Source organism: Zootoca vivipara, chromosome 3 (assembly GCF_963506605.1).
Source record: "Zootoca vivipara chromosome 3, rZooViv1.1, whole genome shotgun sequence".
In the NCBI taxonomy this organism is placed as follows: Eukaryota; Metazoa; Chordata; class Lepidosauria; order Squamata; family Lacertidae; genus Zootoca; species Zootoca vivipara.
The window spans coordinates 8,046,430-8,069,160 of NC_083278.1; the positions used below are offsets into that span (position 1 = coordinate 8,046,430).

Consider the following 22,731-nt stretch of genomic DNA (forward strand, 5'->3'; position numbering starts at 1 on the left):
GTGCCGAGGGCGCCGCCGGGAAACTGAGTTCTCTTCCTGCTCAGGCCTCCGCGGCGGGCCGAGGGCCGCCTCCTCCAGCGGAGACTCCATTTCCCGGCGTGCCCCGAGAAGGCCTCCCCCGCTCTGCCGCTGCAATGTAAGCCCGGCCCCTCCTCTCGGATGCCTCTCTGTTTCCTGGTTCGCGGGGCCGGCAGCCATTTTGGGATCTGGGTGCCGGAGCGGACGCTGCCTGCCGCCGCCGCCGCCACCACCTGTGAGGGGAGGAGTGGAGCCCGGCCAAGAAGGGAGACGCCGTGTCCGTTTGCTGGTGCTGCCCTCCGCTCTCCCCTCCGCTGCTCGGTCGGATAAAGGGAGCCTGACCGCCGGGAGGAGCCGCCGCCGCCGGTGGGTCTGACCGCCGCCTGCTCCGCGGAGCGAGCTCGTTCTTCACAGGCCGCGGGGCCCCGCTGACATGTCAAGCATGAATCCAGAATAGTGAGTAGCGCGGCGCCACGGGAGGGTCGCTCTACGCCTGCGTGTGGGCCGAAAAAAGGGGGGATTAGGTTGGAGGGAGGAGGAGGAGGAAACCCTAATTCGGGATTGGGGGGGGCGACGCGGAAGTGGAAGAGCAGGAGTAGGTGCAGGGGGTCAAATATCTCTGGGGTGAAGGGGGCTGGACCCGGGGTTGGGCGGGGTGGGGGGTGGGGGGCGGTGAGTTGTTCCCACCGGCCTCCCACCCGCACAAAGTATGGGGCTGAAGGGACTGCGAAAAAGTGGTATTAATGGAATATTGGGGCGGGGGGTCCTGTGGAGACGAACTGGGGGAATTGAATGTGCCTGAGGGGTTTCCTCCCAAGTCCTGTTGTGGGGCCGGGAGGGGGACGGTTTGGGCGCATTTGGCCGGCGAGGATATAGAAAGGGGCTCCAGTCCGTATTGAGGGAATGGATGTCACAGGTAGCTTCTTGATGGCATTCTCGCTAACAGTTCCTGCTGTGGAGATATATATATATATATATATAGCTTGGTGTGAGATGTGCACCTCTACTACTACTATAGTATACAAGTATGCATACTAGTATGCATACTACTACTTAGCGTCTGGGCTCCGCTCTTTAATGTTTGTGCTGCATTCAACATAGGTGTGTAGAACACAAAGGCACAAGAACAGATTCGGGTAAAACCATCTCTCTTTTAAAAAGTGCTTGTGAGATATAGTTTTGCCCAATTCTGTTCTTGTGCCTTTGTGTTGTGCACACCTATGTTGTATGCAACTCAGACTTTAAATTGTGGAGCCCAGATGCTAAGTAGTAGTATGCATACTTGCTGGCAAACCTTATAGTAAAGGTTCTCAACTCAAATCACACTATGTAGAATGCTTTTACTAACACACTAGAGCTGTGTTAGTATTTTAATCACTGAAAGTCAGTGGGTTTTTTTTTGTTTTTTTAAAAAACCCCACTTTTTCTCCAGTGAGCACAGGGCAGTATAATCCTCACAACATTCCTTTGATATAGTATAGGTAACAACTAGCCCAAAGATACCCAGGATAGAATCATAGAATTGTAGTTTTAGAAGGGACCATGAGGCTCATTTAGTCCAGCCCTCTGCAATGCAGGAAAATTTTGCCCAACATGGGACTCGAACCCACGACCCTGAGATTAAGAGTCTCATGCTACCAACTCATCTACATCTCTTGCTTGAGTTGTGGCTGAATGGTCTTCCAGGTTTAAGTGCTGTGCTCTGACCCCTGATTTGTGCCCTCTGCTTTAACTTCCTTTTAATTGTAATCTCTTTGCCTCCTCTTTTTCTCTGTGACCCGTAAGTGTATTTATTCCTCTCCCACCCCATGGCTACAGGCCTCCCTGAACTTCTCTCTCTCAACATTTCTTCTGTTCTCTTTATACCCCACGGCACTCTTTCCCTCTTTGCAGGTGCAGTCTCTATCTGCACCCAGGTATCTCAGCGACACCCTTCACTGTTTTCCTTACAAGTCTCTACAACTGCATCTTTGTTGCTGTCTCTGTCAACTCACCCATATTTGTCTTTTCCACCTACCAGTTTCTCTTCCCAGCCTCCCCTGTCCCAATTTTTGTTGTTTGCTTCTCTCCCCCTGAAGGCCTGCTGTCTTATCCAAACTCTCTTTTTTCAGTTTAGTTTAGTAGCATCAGTATCTTAGTGAAGGGATCTGAGATTCAGGTGAACATGCAGCTTAGTTGGCCAGCTGCAAAAGACTGGAAAAACTGGTATCAGTGTCACTGTGTGCTTCAGAATATAGGAGGGACAGTACAGAAGTAGTGGTGCAGACTATCTCCTGTCCTTGCTCTCAGTTATGATGGACTTGAATTGTTCTTACACAAAAGTGAAGATAGACCACAAATTCCGAGCGCCTGAGGTTCCCGTATTGATGTTTTTAGGTTGTTTACTGCCTTGCAATATTTTATTTGAAAGTGTGGTCAGTATTTTTTAAAAATAAATAAATTTTAGCAGGGATGTGGAATGTAAGGGCTGCATTCTTTTCTGAGCAACTTTATGGAGGTTGCCAGTGGTGAGCAGGTCCAGAGGCAAAAGTGGGTGGAGCAATGAATGTAAGTTTTACCTTTGTACAGTACTTTAGTACTCATACGCGTCCTTCTGTCACCCAGACAAGCAAGAGGCACTTTCATAGTTAAGAACGCATTCCAGGAGAGCACAAATACTTGAGGGTGTGACTGGGGAGAATCTCAAGGGTCAGATAGAGGGGGGTTGGATCAGATCCTCTACTCCTGCCATATAGGAGCACAGTCAACCCAGAGGCATTATGGTTTCAGCCCTGCTTTAACAGGCAGCTACCCTAAAAGAGAAGTCAGTATTATTTCCATAGTGCAGGAAGTGGAATGAAGCTGGGAGTAGCCATCTAGTGGATTTAACAATGGAGGCAATAAATTGTTGGCTGAAAATTGCACTCTTAGCAATTGACTCTATTTACAGTACTGAAACACTTTAGAGCTTCAGCTGTCTTCAAAATGTATTAGAAACTTAACAAACATGAAGGCGAATGAAAGGGAAATGAAGGAAGCCTGTAATGTTGTCCCATGGGAGTTTGGGTTACAAACAGCAGTGGTCACAGATGGGGAGTGAGAAGATTTTATGACACGTCATGAAAAGTTAATGATATTTTCTCCTCTACACTGAGAAGCAATTGTGCACATAGCAGGCCTACTTTACTTACGCCCTTAAGGCTGCCAATGCTGAACATACAAGCTTATTTCCCAATGAACCCTGCTGTTTTGTATTAAAATGCAGTAAAGCTTAGTTGAGATCCCTAAATTTAAGCTGTAAGGAATAAAGTGAAGTCTTTTCTCATTCTGACAGTTCATCTAACACACTTTTCAACCAATTGCTATTGACTGCTTCACATGGATGTCTACCCATCACTTAGCTGCTGGTCATGTGCTCACCACATGATGCTTACAAAATGCTTTGTGGGCTTAACGTTAATTTTGCAATGTTGCTGCATCACAGTGATAGCTTCTAAGAAAAGAAGTTATTTAGCTGTTTAAAATGGTTGCTTTAACTGTTGAACTTCTTTGACCCTTGCACTTTTTAAAGTTCTTCCTCTCTCTTGAGAACAGTGTAGGCTGCTATCAGGAGATCATGTTCGGTTTCTGGCAAAAGCAGTGACACTTTAGGGCAATAAACCTAAATTTATTATGACTCTCAAAGCTTTGTATGGGGACACAAGGCAGGAGTGATGTTGGGGACTGACCCTGGGTCTTTTGTACTAGACCATGGTTCTTCTCACCTCCCCCAATCCAGTCAGCTGACCTGCCAGCCACAGCGGTAGCAAATGACACACGCCTTTTGCAGCAGCGCTACTCCCACCAAACACCTTATTTGCCCCTGGTAGCACAGCAGCAAAAAAAACCCCATTTTTTTTTTGTTCTGTGCTGACGGGTGAAGCAGGTGTTTGACAGGGTAGAGTGGTAGCAAAATGCATGTCCTTTGGTGCCACACTACCATGCAGCTCTGCTGATTTGCCCAGCAGCTTTTTTTCCTGTGAGGCTGCATGGTTTGGTAGTGGGGCAGCAAAAAAATTTTTTAATGGTGCTTAGACATTTTGTTTTGGCACCCGCAACCTAGGTCCCAGAAGCCACATGACTCCTAGCATTCCTATCCCAGTTTCTATCACTGTCTCCCTCCCTCTGTCAGGTGGAGCTTTCCTAATTTCTTCCCCTTCTCCCAGCCCCCTCTGCATGGCCAGGCAGGGAAGCGAAGCCTCACCTCTCTCAGCTACTGTTCCCTCAGTGAAGCTTCCCCCCGCCCTCCCTTTTCTGTCAAAGCTGAGGCAGTCTATCTTCAGATCTGGATTTGACACTGAAACAGTCTTGGTCAGGCATCCCCAAACTGCGGCCCTCCAGATGTTTTGGCCTACAACTCCCATGATCCCTAGCTAACAGGACCAGTGGTCAGGGATGATGGGAATTGTAGTCCAAAACATCTGGAGGGCCAAAGTTTGGGGGTGCCTGGTCTTGGTCATCTTGATTATTGCTGATCTTTGGAAAGAGGGGCAGGGAGATTTTGACTTGGTTGGCTTTTGATCTCTTAGCAGTGTTTGACCATGTTAACAGCATTCCTGCTCCTACCTGCAGGATTGTTACCAGAGGGTAGTGCTGGGGAACTGCTGCTGGACCTCGTGGCACTTGTGGTGTGCTGCTCTGTGGGGGTATATTCTGTCCACCATGTTGTTTCATACTTAAATGAAGCTGCTGGGAACTATCATCTTAAAATTTGGAGTGATACTTACTTCTCACTCCATTCCACCTGCATCAGAGAGGCTGTGCTGGACCAGTGTGGGGATGAATGATGGGCTAGATGGGGGCCAATAAACTGAGGCTGAATGCTGATAATCTGGAGGTGTTATAGATTGGTAGTTCTCATCTCCAGAAATTGGGGAGACAACTTGTTCTGGTTAGGGTTGTGCTCCCTTTGAGGTTGCAGGTGAGTAGCTTGGGTTTCTTCCTTAATTCCATACTTTCCCTGGAGGCCCAGGTGGCCCAACTGCCTGCTCAGCAGGGCAGCAAGCTGGGACTGTGTGTGCTACCAGGACCAATTCAAGGTGCTGATACTGTTGTAAAGCCCCAAATGGTGTGAGACCCAAAAATGTAATGGACTGCCTCCCCCCATACCTACCAATGCTTTTTTAGTTTTGAGATGCGATTTTTAGGTGTTTTCAATTATTTTTGGATTTTTTAATCATCACCTCCTTAAGCTCCCATGTGAGGAAGGGCGATATGGAAATAAAATGGATGATTCTGATGACAAAAGTTCATTTCAGTTTCTGGTGTGTCTAAAATAGGAGATCAGCAGTGAATAAATTACCAGGCATCATCTTCAGTTGCTTAAATTATTTGCTGCAAATGTTTGTTTTAATCCAGTATTTCAAAAAAGGGCCTCATCTTGTGTATGGATTAATGAAGAATGCCATTACTATAGTCCATATAGATTTAATGGCAGGGATTTAGTGAGCTACTTTAGGCCCATCCAAGGACTTTTTGCCTGTGTGAATAATGCAGTCTGGTGTACCAGATCCTTATGGAAGTATCCTTGGTTTCAGAACTGGTTTGCACAATAGTAGGAGAGGCTAATGTGCAAGTGAAGCAATCCCGTTTAATGCCATTGGACATGTAAAACTAGTTGCACAGTTCTTTTGCTCCCAGCCCTTGAAATCAGTAAGAAGTGAGTGCTTAATGTGAATAAAATAATGGCTGTGAACTAACAGTACAGTGGTACCTCAAAAATCAAACGGAATCCATTCCAGAAATCCATTAAACTTCCAAAACGTTCGGAAACCAAGGCACGACTTGTGATTGGCTGCAGGAAGCTCCGTCGGACATTCGGGTTCCAAAGAACGTTCTCACTCACTTCAACTTGCAAGGCGTTTGGGATCCAAAGTACGACTGTACTTAGCATGTTTTAATAATAGCACATTTTAGCACATTAAAATCAAATGCTCTCTGGTATTGCTGATTTCCCAGTTCAGATATTCTGAAGAATGGATTGTATTTTATGTATTTTTAGTGGCCCAGGGACCTTTCAATCTGAAAGTGGATGCAACAAAACAAAACAATAGAGGACGAGGAGAAACATGCAAATGAACATGGGAAGCCTAGGAAATAAATTGATCACACAGTCCTGTTTTGGTTACACTCTTTGATGGCCTCTGTCAGGAGAGAGACAGGGTCATGTGTCCTTGTTAATTCACCTCAGCCCCTCAGCTGCTTTCCATACCATCGACCATGGTATACTTCTGGAGCAGCTGTCTGAGTTAGGAGTGGGTGGCATCGCTTTGCAGTGATTCCGGTCCTGCTTGGATGGCCATTTTCAGAGGATGATGCTTGGGGAGTGCTCTTTGGTCCTGTGAAGTCTTTAGTGTGGGGGAGGGTTGTCCAGAGTTTTGGAGTGCATTGTCACCAATTTGTTGATGACACTCAGCTCTACTTCTCCTTTGCCTCTGTGGGTGTGGACCCATGTCTCTCATCCAGTAATAAACTGAAATTCAATCCATATAAGACTTAAGCAGCGTTAGTGGGTGGTTCCCTAGACCAGATGGATGGGAAGTTGTCTGGTCTTGATGGGGTTAGACTTCCTCTGAAGGAGTGGGTATGCAAATTGGGGGTACTTTGATCCATTGTTGTCGCTTGAGGCTCAGGTGGCCTCAGTGATGTGAAGTGCCTTCCATCTGCTTTGGCTAGTGGCCCAGCTATGCCCCTGTCTAGACATGGATAGCTTAACTTCTTTTGTCTGTGCTCTGGTAACCTCTTGGTCAGATTACTGCAATGTGTTAAACATGGGGCTGCCTCTGAAGACGGTTTGGAGACTTCAGCTGGTGTAGAATTCAGTGGCCAGGTTGCTCACTGGGGCAAAACAGTTTGGGCATATAATGCCAATCCTGGCCTGACTGCCAATTAGTTTCCGGGCCCAATTCAAAGTTCTGGTTTTGACCCATAAAGCCTTAAGGGGCTCAGAACTGCAATACCTCAAGGACCACCTCTTCCCATATGAACTGACCTGAACTCTGTGATCATTATCTGAGGCCCATCATCTGAGAGGTGTGGAGGGTGGTAACATGAGAACGGGCCTTTTCTGTGGTGGCTCTCCACTTAAGGAATGCTCTCCCCAGGCAGGCTCACCTGGCACCTTGGTTACATAAGGCCTTTGGCCAATTAAACAATCTGTGGACTTTTAAACTGTTGGTGGGGTATTGTTTTTGTTACTATGTTTATATATTGTAAACTGCCCTGTGATCCTTGAATGAAGGGCGAGATAAGTAGGTAGGTAGGTAGATATTCTCAGAAATAAAGAGTCACTGTTTCATTGGCACTTACACCCAGGAAAGTTTGCATAGGACTGCATCATTAAGCTTTGTTTCTAAATCTTGTTATTTAGATCTCTTCCAGCAGTTGCATACTGATCTGTAGGCTGCTCGTGTCATCAGCCTACCCGGTACCTCTGGGTTTTTAATATCAAATACCATGTGGAATGGCACGAGATAATCGGATCCTTCCCACTGCCAAAAACTTATCTGCAATGTCAAATCTGCTTTAATATTCAGAAAACTATACCAGAAAACTGAAACCCTTAGCTCATTGGAGGAAAAAGTGGGATATAAATATAATAATAAGATTGTTGTTGTTTTTAAGGTGAAAATACTTTTGAATGAGTGGTTCAATATTACTGTCAGGACAGAGACTTCGTTGAACAATAACAGTGCTTTTAATGTGATGGTTTAATCAGTGTTAACTTGCTTGATACTGTTAAAGAGAGAGGTCCTCATTCCAAATCTGCATACAAATCTGCGAAATGCATTTGAATTTTTGCAACTACTCTAGGGCACTTAAAATAGAATAGGTGCTTCTGATGAGGTTCCCTTATGTCTCCTATATTCTTAACTGGACCTAATTACAGCTGCCATAGTAGTTAATGCCATACAGACAGTCAACATTACAGTGGTACCTCTACTTACGAATGTTTCTACTTACAAACGGAGCTCCGTCCGCCATCTTGGATGCGGTTTAGATAGGATTTTTTCTACTTACGAATTTTTAGATAGGGTTACTAATTTTTTCTCCCAATGCATTCCTATGGGATTCGACTTACAATTTTTTTTTACTCACGAATGTGCGTTCAGAACGCATTAAATTCGTAAGTAGAGGTACCACTGTATTTTGGTTAGGTAAAGCTAACAACATGAAGTGCTAAACAAGAAATCGCCTCTAAGGAAGTCTTGCCACTGTAGTGAGTGTTATTCTCTGAATGGTCTTAACAGGCTCCAAGTTTTAAAACAAACATTTCCTGAAAGTATATCATGTTAGCAGCTGCTAATACTGAGATAGGTCAGTGGTAACTCTGTATATACATAATTGCTTGTAATCTATATATTTAAATAAAAATGACATACTGGACTTAAGTGGTTTGTGCATCATCTCTTCCTTCTAAACGTGGCATGGAACAAACATCATGGGGCACACATACTAGCTGAACCCTTTAGCTTTCATTATTCTACCTCTTCTTACTCTTGAATTTTAATCCTAAACTAATTGGAAGTAAATCTTATTTGAGTTTTACTTTGTCCAAGTAATGAGTTTAGGATTGTGGTGTTGCATATACAAAGCCTTTCTATAATTGTTGTTCTTTATTTACTTTCAACTACTCCAGGGGATTTATGATCACCTGAAACTAGAATTGCTATTGATGCATACTGGCTTCCTTGTATGGCAGGTAGTAAAGCCTAGGTGTTCAAAGGCTTTTCATAGCAATCTTAATAAAAATGGGATTTCCAATGTTTTAAAGAGGGTTATAAGTTATGTGGCATTGGGACTGATCTTCAGGTTTGTGAGAGTTCTCTCCTATCTACACAAACTCTGTGGTCTTCACACGACCCCTCTTCTATTGAAAACATATTCCATGTTGTGATTATTTATTAGCTTGGTGTTTTATAAGGAAATGTATTGAGAAGTCTCCTGAGAGTAGCAATGTTTTCTTTTCTGGCTTCCACAAAACTTTGGAAGGGCAAGTTAGGAAAAGTATCAACCATGCTATCACAAATGTCTTCAGCATCCTATTAGCTACTGAACAGCAGGAGCTTGAACCATCTCTACAATGGTGCATACCTCTTCTTAAGGACTAGAAAGTTTCTCCCAAGGCTTTATTTATTTGTCACACTTGAATATTGTTCATCCTACTGGGTCCTCTAGATCAGGGGTTGGCAACATAAGGCCCATGGACCACAAGCGGCCCATGGGGGGGTCGTTAAATCAGCCCATGGACCCCTGCCGCCCGTTCGGTCGGCTCCCGTGTGCCACACTAAACCGTCACAGAGCAGAGTAGGGGCTGCCTTCTGCGACGCTGGCTGGCTTCCCAGCTCCTGCAGCCAATGGGAAGCTGCACGCACCTCCGTGCCAGAAGGAGCACCGGAAATAGAGTTTGTGCATGCATGCATGTGCACTCTGGCCCACTGTGGCATCTGCGGGACCGTGAACTGGCGCAAGCCACAAAAGCTTTGCCAACCCCTGCTCTAGACAGTTTGCAACATGGTAAACCTTTTTTAAAAATGAAGGTTACCAAGAAAGCAATTTAAAACCCCAACGACACATGTAGTATGAAAAGCAGCTAAAATATTAGCAACAGCACACAGCCTGTAGGGCAGCTTTGGTACAATATCCAAAAATGAAACTAAAAGGCTTTGGACAGGCATCAGCAACCTCTGGCCCATGGGCCAGATACGGCCCATGGAGGCGATTTATCCGGCCCACAGGCTGCCCGTGAACTGAGCTGCCTGCTCAGCAAGTCCCCTGCACGCTGTGGTAAACCGGCGCAGCGTGGGGACTCGCCAAGCAGCACCAGAAATCGCGTCTACGTGGCTGCAGAAGCTATTTCTGGCGCTGCGGACATTTTGGAAATGGGCAGCCAGCACCAGAAACCGCTTCTGTGCTGTGCAGCCACGAACATGCACAGAAACGATTTCTGGTGCTGTGCTGCCCATTTCCAAAATGTCCGCAGTGCCAGAAATCGCTTCTGTGCCTGTGCGGCCCATGTCTGGCCCACGGATGATAGTCTGTGGGAATCCTCTGGCCCACAGGCAGAAAAGGGTGCTGACGCCTGGCTTTGGAGAATAGGACATTATTCACCTGGCACTTAAAAGACAATAGGTGCTAGGTGAGCCTGGGGGGGGGGGCATGTATAATGCATTGCAGTGGTCACCCTGGGAGGGTACCAGAGTATAGATGACTGTAGCTTATGAAAGGTGTTCCAAGAGCCTCAAGAAACGGCTAGGAGCACCCCCAACAGTGCTTTTATCTTGTCTGTTTATTGGCCCTCATCCAATCCATTAGCAAGCCAGGTTCCTGGTTCAGAATGCCCACTGCTTCACCTGGATTGGATGAAAAGATGTGAAGCTAATTGTAATCTATATATTGTTGACACTTAAGGAATTTAAACCTTTTTCAGTACCTTCACAAAACTGTAGTTCTAGGTAGCCATGGAATTTTGTTTTCAATTTGTACTTTAGGTACAAGCATTACTTCTATTGTTCCTATATATAATCAGGGTGTGAAATTTCCCTAGTTTGTGATAGAAATAGAACACAGTGTATTACAAACCAACAGTTTCAATTGCTATGTGCCATACTATAGTAGATTTAATTATGGTTTTCTCTTTTCAGTGACTATTTATTCAAGCTGCTTCTGATTGGAGACTCTGGTGTTGGAAAATCTTGTCTTCTGCTTAGGTTTGCAGTAAGTTGTCATGCATCTTCAACTTTTTGTTAACGATTAACCTTAAAAACTGATTGTAGTGCAAAAATGAATGTGTTCCAGGTTTCCTGGTTTTTCTTTCCTACTGGCTAGTCATAATCAAAAGAAAATACCAATTTACAGTCACATGAAAAGGAGTTCTCCTTGTATGGGTACAGTTACCCTTCAAATTCAAATGGCTTCTTCTAGCAGGAAGAACTGAAGTTTAGTTTTTTAGTTGCATATACACCTGAAAACTTGCATATTGTTGAATTCTCCTTGCTGTGCAACTATGCTGAGCTCATTTGCATGATTGGTTGAGATGCTAGCTGATGGGTGAAAAAAATTCCTGCTTGGTAAGCTTCCTTCCTTTGGTAGCTTGAATGGAGAGGTATCAAAACACATGATCTTTGAACATGCTGCTATATGATCTTTGCAATTACCACATGATAACAATAGGCCATATTGAGAACTAATCCTGTGATTTGTAATATTTGTCGAATACGAAACACAAGCAGGTTGAACTCTTAGCTTAATCTAATGCACAATTAAATTGAAAGTAAATTGCATTCAATAGGACAGTTACTTGGAATAAGTATGATAAGGTTTGCAGCTGTGAGTTTTACAGTTGACTCCACAGTGTTAACTTAATGAGGAATTTAAGTTATTGAGAAGTCCTGGAGACAAAAACAGAAAATATGTGTGAGCAAAATCCTGGACTTATAACCCAGGAGGAGAACAAATCAGAAACAAAAAAATGTCTAGAGAATATATTTGCTTCATAGCAAAAAAATGAAAAGGGTGTCCAATGTATCTCAATAATCCCAACAGTTTAACAGGTTTTTTTCCTGAGATAAAACCAACCTGGAGCAGAAAGAACCTCTCTGGGTGAAACTACTCCTACGGTCCAGCGGACTCATGCAGTGCATTATGTTTTTTTTGTGTGTAATTGGGAATTCCCAGGAAAAACAACATCTTATAAAGGCTGAGCCCAAACTTTTCATGTAGAGCAAATAGCTCTGTATAGCATATGAGTAAATTATAATTTATAATTGAACAATAAACTTATTAATATAAACTGTGGACAGTATTTATCTAAATAATTGTGTGAGCAGAACAATCTCTGCTTGCACAACAGGGCTTCTCCCTCTCTTCCCCCTGCATGTGCCCTATGCCATCCCTTAATTTGCAGAGGTATGACGAAAAGCCAAGAACAGATGGGAGGAAGGAGTTTCATTACACACTTCCACTTGTGCAATAATTTAGTTGAACCCCACTCAATAATTTGGGGTTGGTAATGGGGAATGTAGGGTTCAGTGGAAAACCACACACCATATTGATAATTCATGCTTTTCTGTTTGAGCATCAAACATGATTAAGTGTTAAAAGTAAACAAACTTGCTCTTGGTACCCAAGATCTAGCTCCTTTTCTGTCCCTGACAGAATTATGTGAATCAGCCCTTACTGTGTGGCACCAGGCAGATAGTAGTTTAAGGTTGCATCATTGAAATATATATTGCAAGAGTTGTGACTGTGGCCAAACTTTGACTGCAAGTCATGTTTGCAGTGAGCCATGACACCTTACCTTTGCTGGTGCTATATAGTTTCATCACTTTTTACACAAGGTATAATGTCTTCAGCTCCACCCTTTCCAGAACCTTAACGTGTCTCGATTCTGCTTTCACCTTTGTGGGACATAGTGTTGCTGATTTGTAAATGGTGATATTCTTTTCTCTTCTCCCGTTTAGGATGATACGTACACAGAAAGCTACATCAGCACAATTGGCGTGGACTTTAAAATCAGAACTATAGAGTTAGATGGGAAAACAATCAAACTTCAGATAGTAAGTATCTCCTGTTCTGCTTGGTAGGCATCCCCAGACGTCGGCCCTCCAGATGTTTTCGACTACAATCCCCATCACCCCTGACCACTGATCCTGTTAGCTAGGGATCATGGGAGTTGTAGGCCAAAACATCTGGAGGGCCGCAGTTTGGGGATGCCTGTGCTTGGTGAATCTAAATCTAGTTCATGGGAGGAATTCAACAATGTGCAAGTATGATTGTTCCATCAATGCAATCTCTCCTATGTGCTGTTCTTGGGGGGGGGAACCCCACGGTGGTGCTGATTTGGGACAGGAGGTGGGTGAAGAGGAGGAGTTAGGATTTATTGTGCTACTTTAGTTGAATCCAGCCCCATTTGTTAATTTATGTAGTGCTATAAAATGGTTAAATATTAGAAGTAGGAGCTGAATGAATGGTCCAAGTGCTTTACTGCTGCTAATCAGATAGTTTGGGGAATTGTGACTTTTTACCCATGTTCAGTTAAAATGCAGTCTGGCGATTTTAGGCCAAGTGTTGTTGTTGTTATTATTGCAACGCTTGGCCTAACAATTCATTCCCATTGATATGGTTCCTGTTCCAGTTTTAAAACTGGAAACTTGTTTGGTTTCCTGCTGACTCCCTGAAGCAAAATAACCTGCTTTTGTCTGTGCTGGGGAGAGGTAGGGCACCTTGCGCAGAAGCCAACAATGAACCCTTATTGGCTCTTTTCCAAGGAAGACTTTTCATTTCAATCAACTTGACTGCTGTTTGTATTCTCTGCTAAGCAAGGCAATATTTCTAAATTAAACAATTGGCAAACTACAAGTCTGGGCAATCTGGTGTATCTTAATATGCTAAATGCAAAGAGACTTCTGCAATGATACAGTTAACAAGCTCGATTAACCCTGAACACAGTGAAAACCAAGTGCAATCGTGACACTTTGGGATATGCTAGGGAGCAGCAAACTAAGGAAAACACAGTAAGATTCAGAGCAGGGGTGGGGAACCTGGACCCTCCAGATATTGCTGGACCCCTGAACCTGTGGCCGTGCTAGCTAAGGCTGATGGTAGTTGGGAGTTAATTTGGCAGGACTCTTAGAGAGCTTATACCCTTAGGCAATATCAGAGATGACTTAACAGGGCAGAATAATTTGGTAGTGAGATTGCACGTGGTTATGGGCTGTGTTATTTGCATAAGGTTTTACTCTTATTTCTTTACTGAAGCTAATTTTCATATGTCATCTAATGCATTTCCCTGCTATAGCCCATTAAGAGCCTGTTCATGTTAAGCCAACTATCTTATCAGTGGTTTGTATTGTTTGCAAATTTGTGTTTCTTGTGGTATGCCACCCCTTTTGTCAGCTACACTTGCTAATTGGGGTAGGGAAAATGCCAGGTGCACAGTGGACTAAACTCAAGGTTCTGCAATCCTCTTATGTAGAATCAAAGTCTGTCAAAATATTTGATACAGTGAGATGAGATGTATCTGAAATGGTTAAGGGTTAAGGCTGGGGTTAGCTGTCAAAGGCCTATGCAGAAACAGTAATAGGGCTCTAGTGTCCCCAGGGTGGATTTGATTTACCGTAAATCAAATTGATTTAAATCACTAGTCATTAAGACTCGGTTTAAATCACTTTTTACAGAAAGACTCATTCTTGTTGGTATAATCTTAATATTTACAACCAGATGAAGGTTTCATTTTTGGAATAATAAATGTTCAGAGTAGCTTTTACAGTTATATAAAAAATTACTGATTTGCTTATACTATTAGAAATACATAGACAGATAATTATGAAATTATTGTGAGGTTTAATAAGTTTATATTTGGACAACTTTTCTGCTGTATTTTATTAGGAGGAGAAAAACAATCCTTAACAACAACTTAATTTATTTAACTAAAACAATAACATTATAGCAAATGTATCCATGTTTGTTAACTGATGTGGTTAAACATTTAAAAAAACAACCCAAAAAAAAACTTAGACTGAGTTTTAGCACACATGAAAAACTTTAAACTTCTGTATTTCCACCACCAACCACCCCCTTAGATTTGCTTCTACATTCAGGTGCCTATTCTGTACAGTTAAGCGTTAGTGCAGTTGCTGGAACCCAGTGGGTTTGAGAAGAGGTTGCCAGCCCTGAAGTGCCTTCCGCACTTGCCTCAAGTCTAGAGTTGCACAGACATGCAGCTGACTTACACAATTATTACACAAAGATCCCCAGACTTGTGGAGTATTCTGCTCACAAGGTTGCACTTTCATTTTTACTGCTTCACTATTAGCTACTTGAATTATTTGAATTATGGTGCTGGAGGAGACTCTTGAGAGTCCCATGGACTGCAAGAAGATCAAACCTATCCATTCTTAAGGAAATCAGCCCTGAGTGCTCACTGGAAGGACAGATCGTGAAGCTGAGGCTCCAATACTTTGGCCACCTCATGAGAAGAGAAGACTCCCTGGAAAAGACCCTGATGTTGGGAAAGATTGAGGGCACTAGGAGAAGGGGACAACAGAGGACGAGATGGTTGGACAGTGTTCTCAAAGCTACGAACATGAGTCTGACCAAACTGCGGGAGGCAGTGAAAGACAGGAGTGCCTGGCGTGCTCTGGTCCATGGGGTCACGAAGAGTCGGACACGACTAAACAACAACATTAGCTACTTGTGCAGATCTATTCCACTCCCAACAATCTATTAATTGAGCCTCTTGGAACTTAGCATTTAAGAGGTAAAGGGTTGATTCTGTGTACAGTGGTACCTCAGGTTACAAACGCTTCAGGTTACAAACTCCGCTAACCCAGAAATAGTACCTCGGGTTAAGAACTTTGCTTCAGAGTGAGAACAGAAATCGTGCTCCGGCGGCAGCAGGAGGCCCCATTAGCTAAAGTGGTGTTTCAGGTTAAGAACGGACTTCCGGAATGAATTAAGTTCTTAACCAGATGTACCACTGCATATAAATTTGCAAAGGAACAATGGGATTAAGGTTTTCCCCTCAACTGTGTATGTTTATTTTATAACATTTTTCCTGTGAAGAAAAGGCATGTTATCTCTGCAGACACAAATTCACACTTTTGGGAACTGCAAAAACAAGCATCTGTGATAATACCTTCTCATTAGATAAACTGCCCCAAATAATCTTACAGAAACCTCTGGAAGAGCATGACATTGTGAATGGATTAATGGAATTCATTTACCAAAAAAATTAAACATTGCATATAAAGCCTCATGCTACATAATTAAAAACAAATCTTTATTTCCTGATGAATAGCCTTTGGACTATAATGTAACTTAAATAGAAAACTATCTTTAGAAAGATTTTTCCTTCAAAAGCATTTTTTTTAAAAAAATCCAATTTAAATTTTAAAAAATCTGATTTGATTTTATTTTAAAAAATCTTTGATTTTTATCCACCCTGAGTGTCCCTAAGGAAGTGGATAAATAGCTGAAAAGGTATAGACAAGCAGGTTTAGGAAGAAATTTAGGTTGCTTATAGAAGCTGTAAATCTCCTGAACACTTGGAATTGTAAAGTTGGAAGGGACTCTGAAGGTCATCTAGTCCAACCCTTCAATGCAGGAATCTCAAGCATCCATGATAGATGGCCATCTAATTTCTGCTTTAAAATCTCCAATGAGAAACGTCCACCACCTTCCGAGGAAGTCCGTTTCACTGTTGAGCGGCTCTTACTGTCAGAAATTTCTTCCTGGTGTTTCATTGAAATATCATTTCTTGTAACTTGAATCAATTTGTGTGGGAAGCAGAAACCTACAGTATTGGATAATGTGTGATCAGCATTTGACACAAATTCCACATATGACACAGGCTAGAGTGTTTTAGTGGCACTTCCAGACATAGGACTGGCCATGGCATTTGCAGACCTGCATTGCTCCACAGGTGGGCAGAGCAGCAACAAACCACAGTCTACATATGTACTGAAACGCATGATAGTAGTGCAGTTTTGTCCTGTTCTTTGTATTCATGGTCTGTCCGTAGCTGACGCAGAATTTAAAAGGACTTTCCCAAGTTAGGTTCTGCATGACGTTTGGTGACTGAGAATGGAACTTAAAAATTCTGAGAACCTTTGGCTATAAATGGGGAAGGGGCGAACCAGGTGCAGTGTTAGAAAAACTGTGCACGCTTCTTGCCATGACCACAGGCACCCTGCTTTTGTCATTGCCGTGTCTCCCAGCACAGCTAGGGTGCAAAATACGGCGCCCGGACATCTGCACGCCTTTGCAAAGGCACAGCTGCCAGCCGTGAAATGTGACTGGCGCCTGGCTAATTTTGAACACGGACCAGGTGCCATTCCAGTAATTTGAGGGGTGGAAATAAGAATTGAGGAGGTGAGGAGAGAGCTTACCTTTCTGGTGGTAGCATTTTCCCTTTAAACTGTGAAAGCAGACAGCAGCAAAGGTCATGTCACTGGCTGCCTCCTGGGATCTGTCACTTTTGCCTTGCATCCTTTTTGGGGAGATGGCAGGCCCCAGGACTTTCCCTGCTTTTTAAGATCTTAAATAATAAACATGCAGCTTCTGCAAAGGTAAGCCTGACTTATGTGACCCTCCAAATTTGTGGTCTGCGTTTGATGCGTGTGGGAAATCGGAGTTCTACAGAACACTTCAAAAGCAAAGGCTCCCATGAGATTTCACATTTCAATCGTCTTTTGTGCTCCATGGCACAGCAATGACCATCCAAAATCCTTTGCACTTTTAAGACCAGTGCAGCTCTCCAAAAACTGAGGACCTTAAACAAATAGTAAAAGGCTTCTGAATTGTAATTCACTGAAGTTAGTTGTCACAGAGGAGGCGTTGCGACTACTCTAGAGTAACAACTTTCCAGACTGTTGCCTTTTCATGCTTTTATTGTGTGCAGGCTATTTACAGTGCTAGAGCTGTACAGGATACATGTTCTTAGTCTGACCCAGAACCCTGGAATGGCGCTTCCCACGTTTTCTTCCAACATAAGAGTCTGGGCACCCCAAATCTCCTTCCGCGCTTCCTCCTGCGTAATTCCGGAACCGGAGGGAAAAAGGGTCTCCTTTCCATGTTTTCCTTCTCCCCCCTTTCCCCCGCTCTCTCTTCCTCTCTCACGTGCAACAGGGGCTCTGCTATCCTGCCAGAGCCCTGTCTCCTACTTCCTCCTTCCCCACTGGACTCTTCCCCCTCCCCGCTAGCTCCGCTGCTGGTGGAAGAACTGCCCCTCAAGATGGGAGGGGGCTCTCTGTACTGTTTCCCCCTCACATTAGTAGTACAACGGCAACGGCTGCCAGACCGGGGAAATTACCATGTTGCTGCTCCACATCACTGTGTTGTTTATTTCTGAGCTTGTTGGCTGCTAATTGAAGGCGCATGATGACAGGGCTGCTGCTAACCCTCACTGTTGAGGGTTTGATCCATCACTCTTTAAAGCCAGGTGCTATTTAGAGAAGGGGATGCGGGTGGGGGGGTGTACTGAGGGTCCTTGAATAGTTACATGTTTTACAATTGACACCCCTTGCCTTAACATATGGCAGTATCTTTCAATGTCACTTCAGTAGTGTAAAGGTATAGGTATTTTTGTGGCAAGTACTTCAGAGCAGTCCATAAAGGATCACTGAAAGAATTTACAGAACTCCTTTTAACTTTCCCTGAGTTATTGGGATAGAATGAACAGATGCCATCTTCTAAGTTCTCTCTTGCTTTTTTGTAGTGGGATACGGCAGGCCAAGAGAGATTTCGAACTATCACTTCTAGTTACTACAGAGGAGCTCATGGCATCATAGTTGTGTATGATGTTACAGATCAGGTAAGCACTTGGCCTTTGTTTTGCCTTTGAGGAAATAGTGTCCAAAAGCTTGTTTATGGTTTCTGAGCAAACCCTGGGGAAATGTAAACTTTTTACATAGGTGTCAAAAGCTTGTGTGCAGAGAGGAGGCTCATATAAAGTAGTACTACGCTCTGAGCCTCCTGCTCCACTTTTCCTGGCAGTCTTTCAATTATTCCTTCCTAGGTGACCAGAAAGGTGTCTGTTTTAGAGTTTAGACACACACCCAATTGCTTTAAATGCAGCTTATTTACATTGCTATTGTGGATCTCTGAAGGAAGGATCTCGCGCTTGACAAGTTCTTTTTCCTTGGCTGCAACCACCGGAAGTGATGGAGCTAAGAAGAGTGTATTTTAAGCACATTAGTCCAAAAATCTGTCCAGTTTTTTTTAAAAAAAAAAGCTTGGGTGAGCTTGAAGCTACTTTTCAAGTTGTCTTGTACAAGGTAAAGGCAATATTTAACACATACCTCCTTATGTTCCAGGAGTCTTTCAATAATGTAAAACAGTGGCTTCAAGAAATAGATCGTTATGCCAGTGAAAATGTTAACAAGTTGTTGGTAGGGAACAAGTGTGATCTGACCACAAAGAAAGTAGTAGACTATACAACAGCAAAGGTACGTCAACTGATTTTACAAGTTTTTTTTGCAACAGTTCTGACTTGGGATATGGGCTAAGGTGGTGTAGGGCTGGGCAATATTTGGTTTTCAACATTGTGCTATAGCACCAGCTAAATGTTGTGATATAACAGTATATATGATGATGTCTGAAATAAGGATGAAGGAAAAAATAAGGTGGGGAGGGGAAAGCCGTTGATTCCTGGATGTGAACTTCGCACCGATTTTGGGCAATGCATTGACCAGCCCTAGCCAAGAGCACTCTTCTCCTGCAGCACCTTCCTTGCATTTTCTTGGGGAGTAAGAATTTTTCTTTGCACTTTTTAAAACTCCCCAGGAATGTTCCAAAAACATAACCATGAACAAGTGAAAGGAGAACTTCACACCCCAGGGAAAGATATATGCCCAGTTGTCCAGTCACTCATTGAATAGGGGGGGGGAATCAATCATTGCCCGCCCGCCTGAAAACTCATCCATTTCTTGGGTGGGGGTGAAATTTAAGAGGCACTTAAGGGCCTGGAGTAAAGTTATTTCCAAGTTGGCCAGTTTCAACCAGAAATAGCAGTGAAAAAAGTGTTTTAAATAAGTCCACTGGGGATACTAGGATATGTTGTAAGCTAGGAAAGGGGGGGGGGCGGGGGAGAGAATCTTTTCAGAGCCTGACTCCTCCTAAACCTAGTTTTGCCTAGAAGCAGGTTTGCAATTGCAACTAAAGAATAGGAGATCAGCAAGTGGTGGAGAGAGGGGGAGGGAATTATCTTTTTAAAAAACAGAGGGAGAAAAAGTTTCTTGCAGAAGAATCACAACATAGAGGCTTTGGCAAGCGCAGCCCCACCTCCCTCTGCAAGGTCTCATGAACCAGATCCATGGTCATGATTTCCTCCGCTGTCCCTGTGAGGACAATTTTGGTTTCTTCATCCCTCCTCTCCAGTTCCCTCTAGGAACGATTTCCATTGCAAGAGATCCATTGCCTGACAGAGCAACGATAAGGACAACCTCCCTTCCTCTGCAGCCCAGCCCATAAAGAGAGATTACAATTGGCTCTGCTTAATTCCAATCCATTTTCCCTCTTCCCTGGACAACAGGGCGCAGAGCTGCTTTAGAGCTGGCTAGCAGCCCTTTACATGGCAGTAAAATGCTTTACTTTGCAGTAAAGGACTGCATAACCAGCTGATAGCACAGTCCTTGCAAGCACAGAGGCATTCAGCAGCAAGGACTTCAGCAACTGCTTCTACCCCTCATGAGCAGAGTGGGGATGTATTGCATGGTCAAAAAATTATCAAACCTTTATCATGATCTGGACTTGAAGCTGGTTTTCAGCAATGTATCAATAAATCACACAGTCCTAGTACCAATGATTCAAGATATGTAAAATGTACCTAATAAAAGGATGGTGTTGACTTCGGTAGTAAGGCATAAATTTGCACCTGACTTGCTCATGTACAGTGGCAAAATGTAGAGCTACTTTATTTTTCTCCCAAGTTTTGGATAACATAAATAACACTGATATGCTTTACCTACAGGAATTTGCAGATTCCCTTGGGATTCCTTTTTTGGAAACCAGTGCAAAGAATGCAACAAATGTAGAACAGTCTTTCATGACCATGGCTGCTGAGATCAAAAAACGGATGGGTCCTGGAGCTACAGCAGGCGGTGCAGAGAAGTCCAATGTTAAAATTCAGAGCACTCCAGTCAAGCAGTCTAGTGGAGGTTGCTGCTAAAACTCTCTTCCCCATTTGCAATGAATTTGAAACCTGAACCCAACTGAAAAAAAATGCCTGACTTGTACTGTATGTAGCTGCACTACAACAGATTCTTATCGTCTCCACAAAGGTCAGAGATTGTAAATGGTCAATACTGACTTTTTTATTCCCCCCGATTCAATAAAGCTAACTTCATTTTCAGAAATATGTTAAACCTTTTGTGTGCTGGTTTATAAATGCGTGTAATCCTTGTTGCTTTTTCTTATACCAGATCGTTTCCTGTGGTTGGCTAAACTTGGAATATATTATTTTTTTCTGATCATATTGGCATGTTTAGATGTCAGGTTTAGTCTTCTGAAGATGAAGTATAGCCTTTTTTTGTATCCAACAGCACAACTGTGTCTGTCACTTTTCCATGCATAAAGTTCAGTAAGACACATGTTCTATGTAAGATCTGATTTGCTAGTTCCTTGTAGAGTTGTAAATGGAGAGATTACAATCTGTCTTGGATCCAAAGAACGGCACTAATTAGTTCTGTGTGCCCAAGGCAAGTTTGGACTCTACTTGTACCTCTCCCAGGCAAACCTTCTTTTCTTTTCTTTTTTGAAACTGAGGCATGTTTCATTGGGGTGGGGTGGGGGTGGCTGCCCCTGAAAAGAAAGTTGCAGATTTCCATTGGCAATGCCTTAGACCTTGGGCAACCCTAAAGTAGCTCTTTGGATCCGAGATGCTGATTTTTTTCTTAATACTCTGCATATAATTTGTGGCTGCAGAACATTGTAATTTGTTGCACAATATGTAACAAACTGAAGAGATGTTTAATAAATATTGTACTTATTGGAAGTAATATCAAACTGTATGGTGATTAAGTATTGTCTTAATTCTAATGGCAAAGCGGAAAGGCTTGCACTGTGCCCTAAATGTACCTTTTTATGTGCAGTGGTGGCACTTTAGAACCTTTTCCTGGACCATACCTTCCCAGCCGAACAAATAACTAGCAAGTATGGCTTAAATGACTAAAAGTTGCCATGGTGTTTCTGGCATGTATGCTATACTTGGAACACAAAATCTTATAGCATTGTTTATAGAATCATAATCACTCTAAATGTACCATATTCTCCCCCTCCCTGCTCTCCTAAGTGTCTGGATCTTTCTAAATGATTTCATTTAGAAATACCTTGTGTCTCTTGCTCTGTCATAGAAGAGGAAAGCAGTATTTTCCTAATATATGAATGACTTCAAACTAACAAGGTGATGTTAAAATCTGATGTTATGTCTTTTCTAAATAATGTTACTTCCATTCTCTCACAATCAAATACTGTTGACTTTAATAAAACTTAGTGCAATTTATTGGTTGGCTTGGTTATGCACAAGGAAGCTGGGAGTGGTGGGAACTGGTTATCAAGGGAATAACCAGATGACTAATGTAACTTTGTGCAGCAAGAAGACTCTAAAATGTAAGTTTGGGCAAAAACTCAAAACTTGATTTATTGCTACAGCGACCACGTCTTGTACAGAGAAACTAATCCATTAGTGCCTGTTATCTGGGTTTTAAAGTTACCAACTTGATTAAATAATCTCTCTCTTAAAAGAGATTAAAACTGCCATTAAGGCTTTTTTGCAAGAAAACAACCAGATGTGACTGCAAAATATGCCAGTTAGAGAGGCAAGTGTATTAGCAAATCACTAAAATGATTATTCGTCCCAATATTGGGATAAACATGTGATTTGCATCCACAACTGGAATACATAGTACCTTAAGTCTTCATACTGTTGTCAGAAGATTGAAATTATTGAAACTTTGAATATGCTCTTGAACTTCACAATAAAGTGTACTTCATAATGAGACGTGCTTAGTGGATCAATTCCTAACATGCTTTGAGGTAATAGTGTACTGTTTTGATCAAAATGGTTCTTACGCAGAATATATTCAGCTAGGATACTTTGTGTTCAAGGAATTTGGGTTATTCTGAAGCTACTTCTGAAACCTTTCATGCAGTTTATAATGTGAATTCATTGAGCACAATCAATTAAATTAATTTCTG

At 42.9% G+C, this 22,731-nt stretch overlaps 1 protein-coding gene across 1 annotated transcript; it reads left to right on the forward strand.

Moving 5' to 3' along the window:
• The first annotated feature begins 241 nt into the window (after nt 1–241).
• On the forward strand, nt 242–22,534 carry RAB1A (RAB1A, member RAS oncogene family). Its single transcript, XM_035110269.2, has 6 exons — nt 242–474; nt 10,680–10,752; nt 12,498–12,593; nt 18,254–18,349; nt 18,852–18,983; nt 20,507–22,534. The coding sequence occupies exons 1-6, from the start codon at nt 452–454 to the stop codon at nt 20,702–20,704; spliced, it is 618 nt and encodes a 205-aa protein (XP_034966160.1). The 5' UTR covers nt 242–451; the 3' UTR covers nt 20,705–22,534.
• Nucleotides 22,535–22,731: the final 197 nt, after the last annotated feature.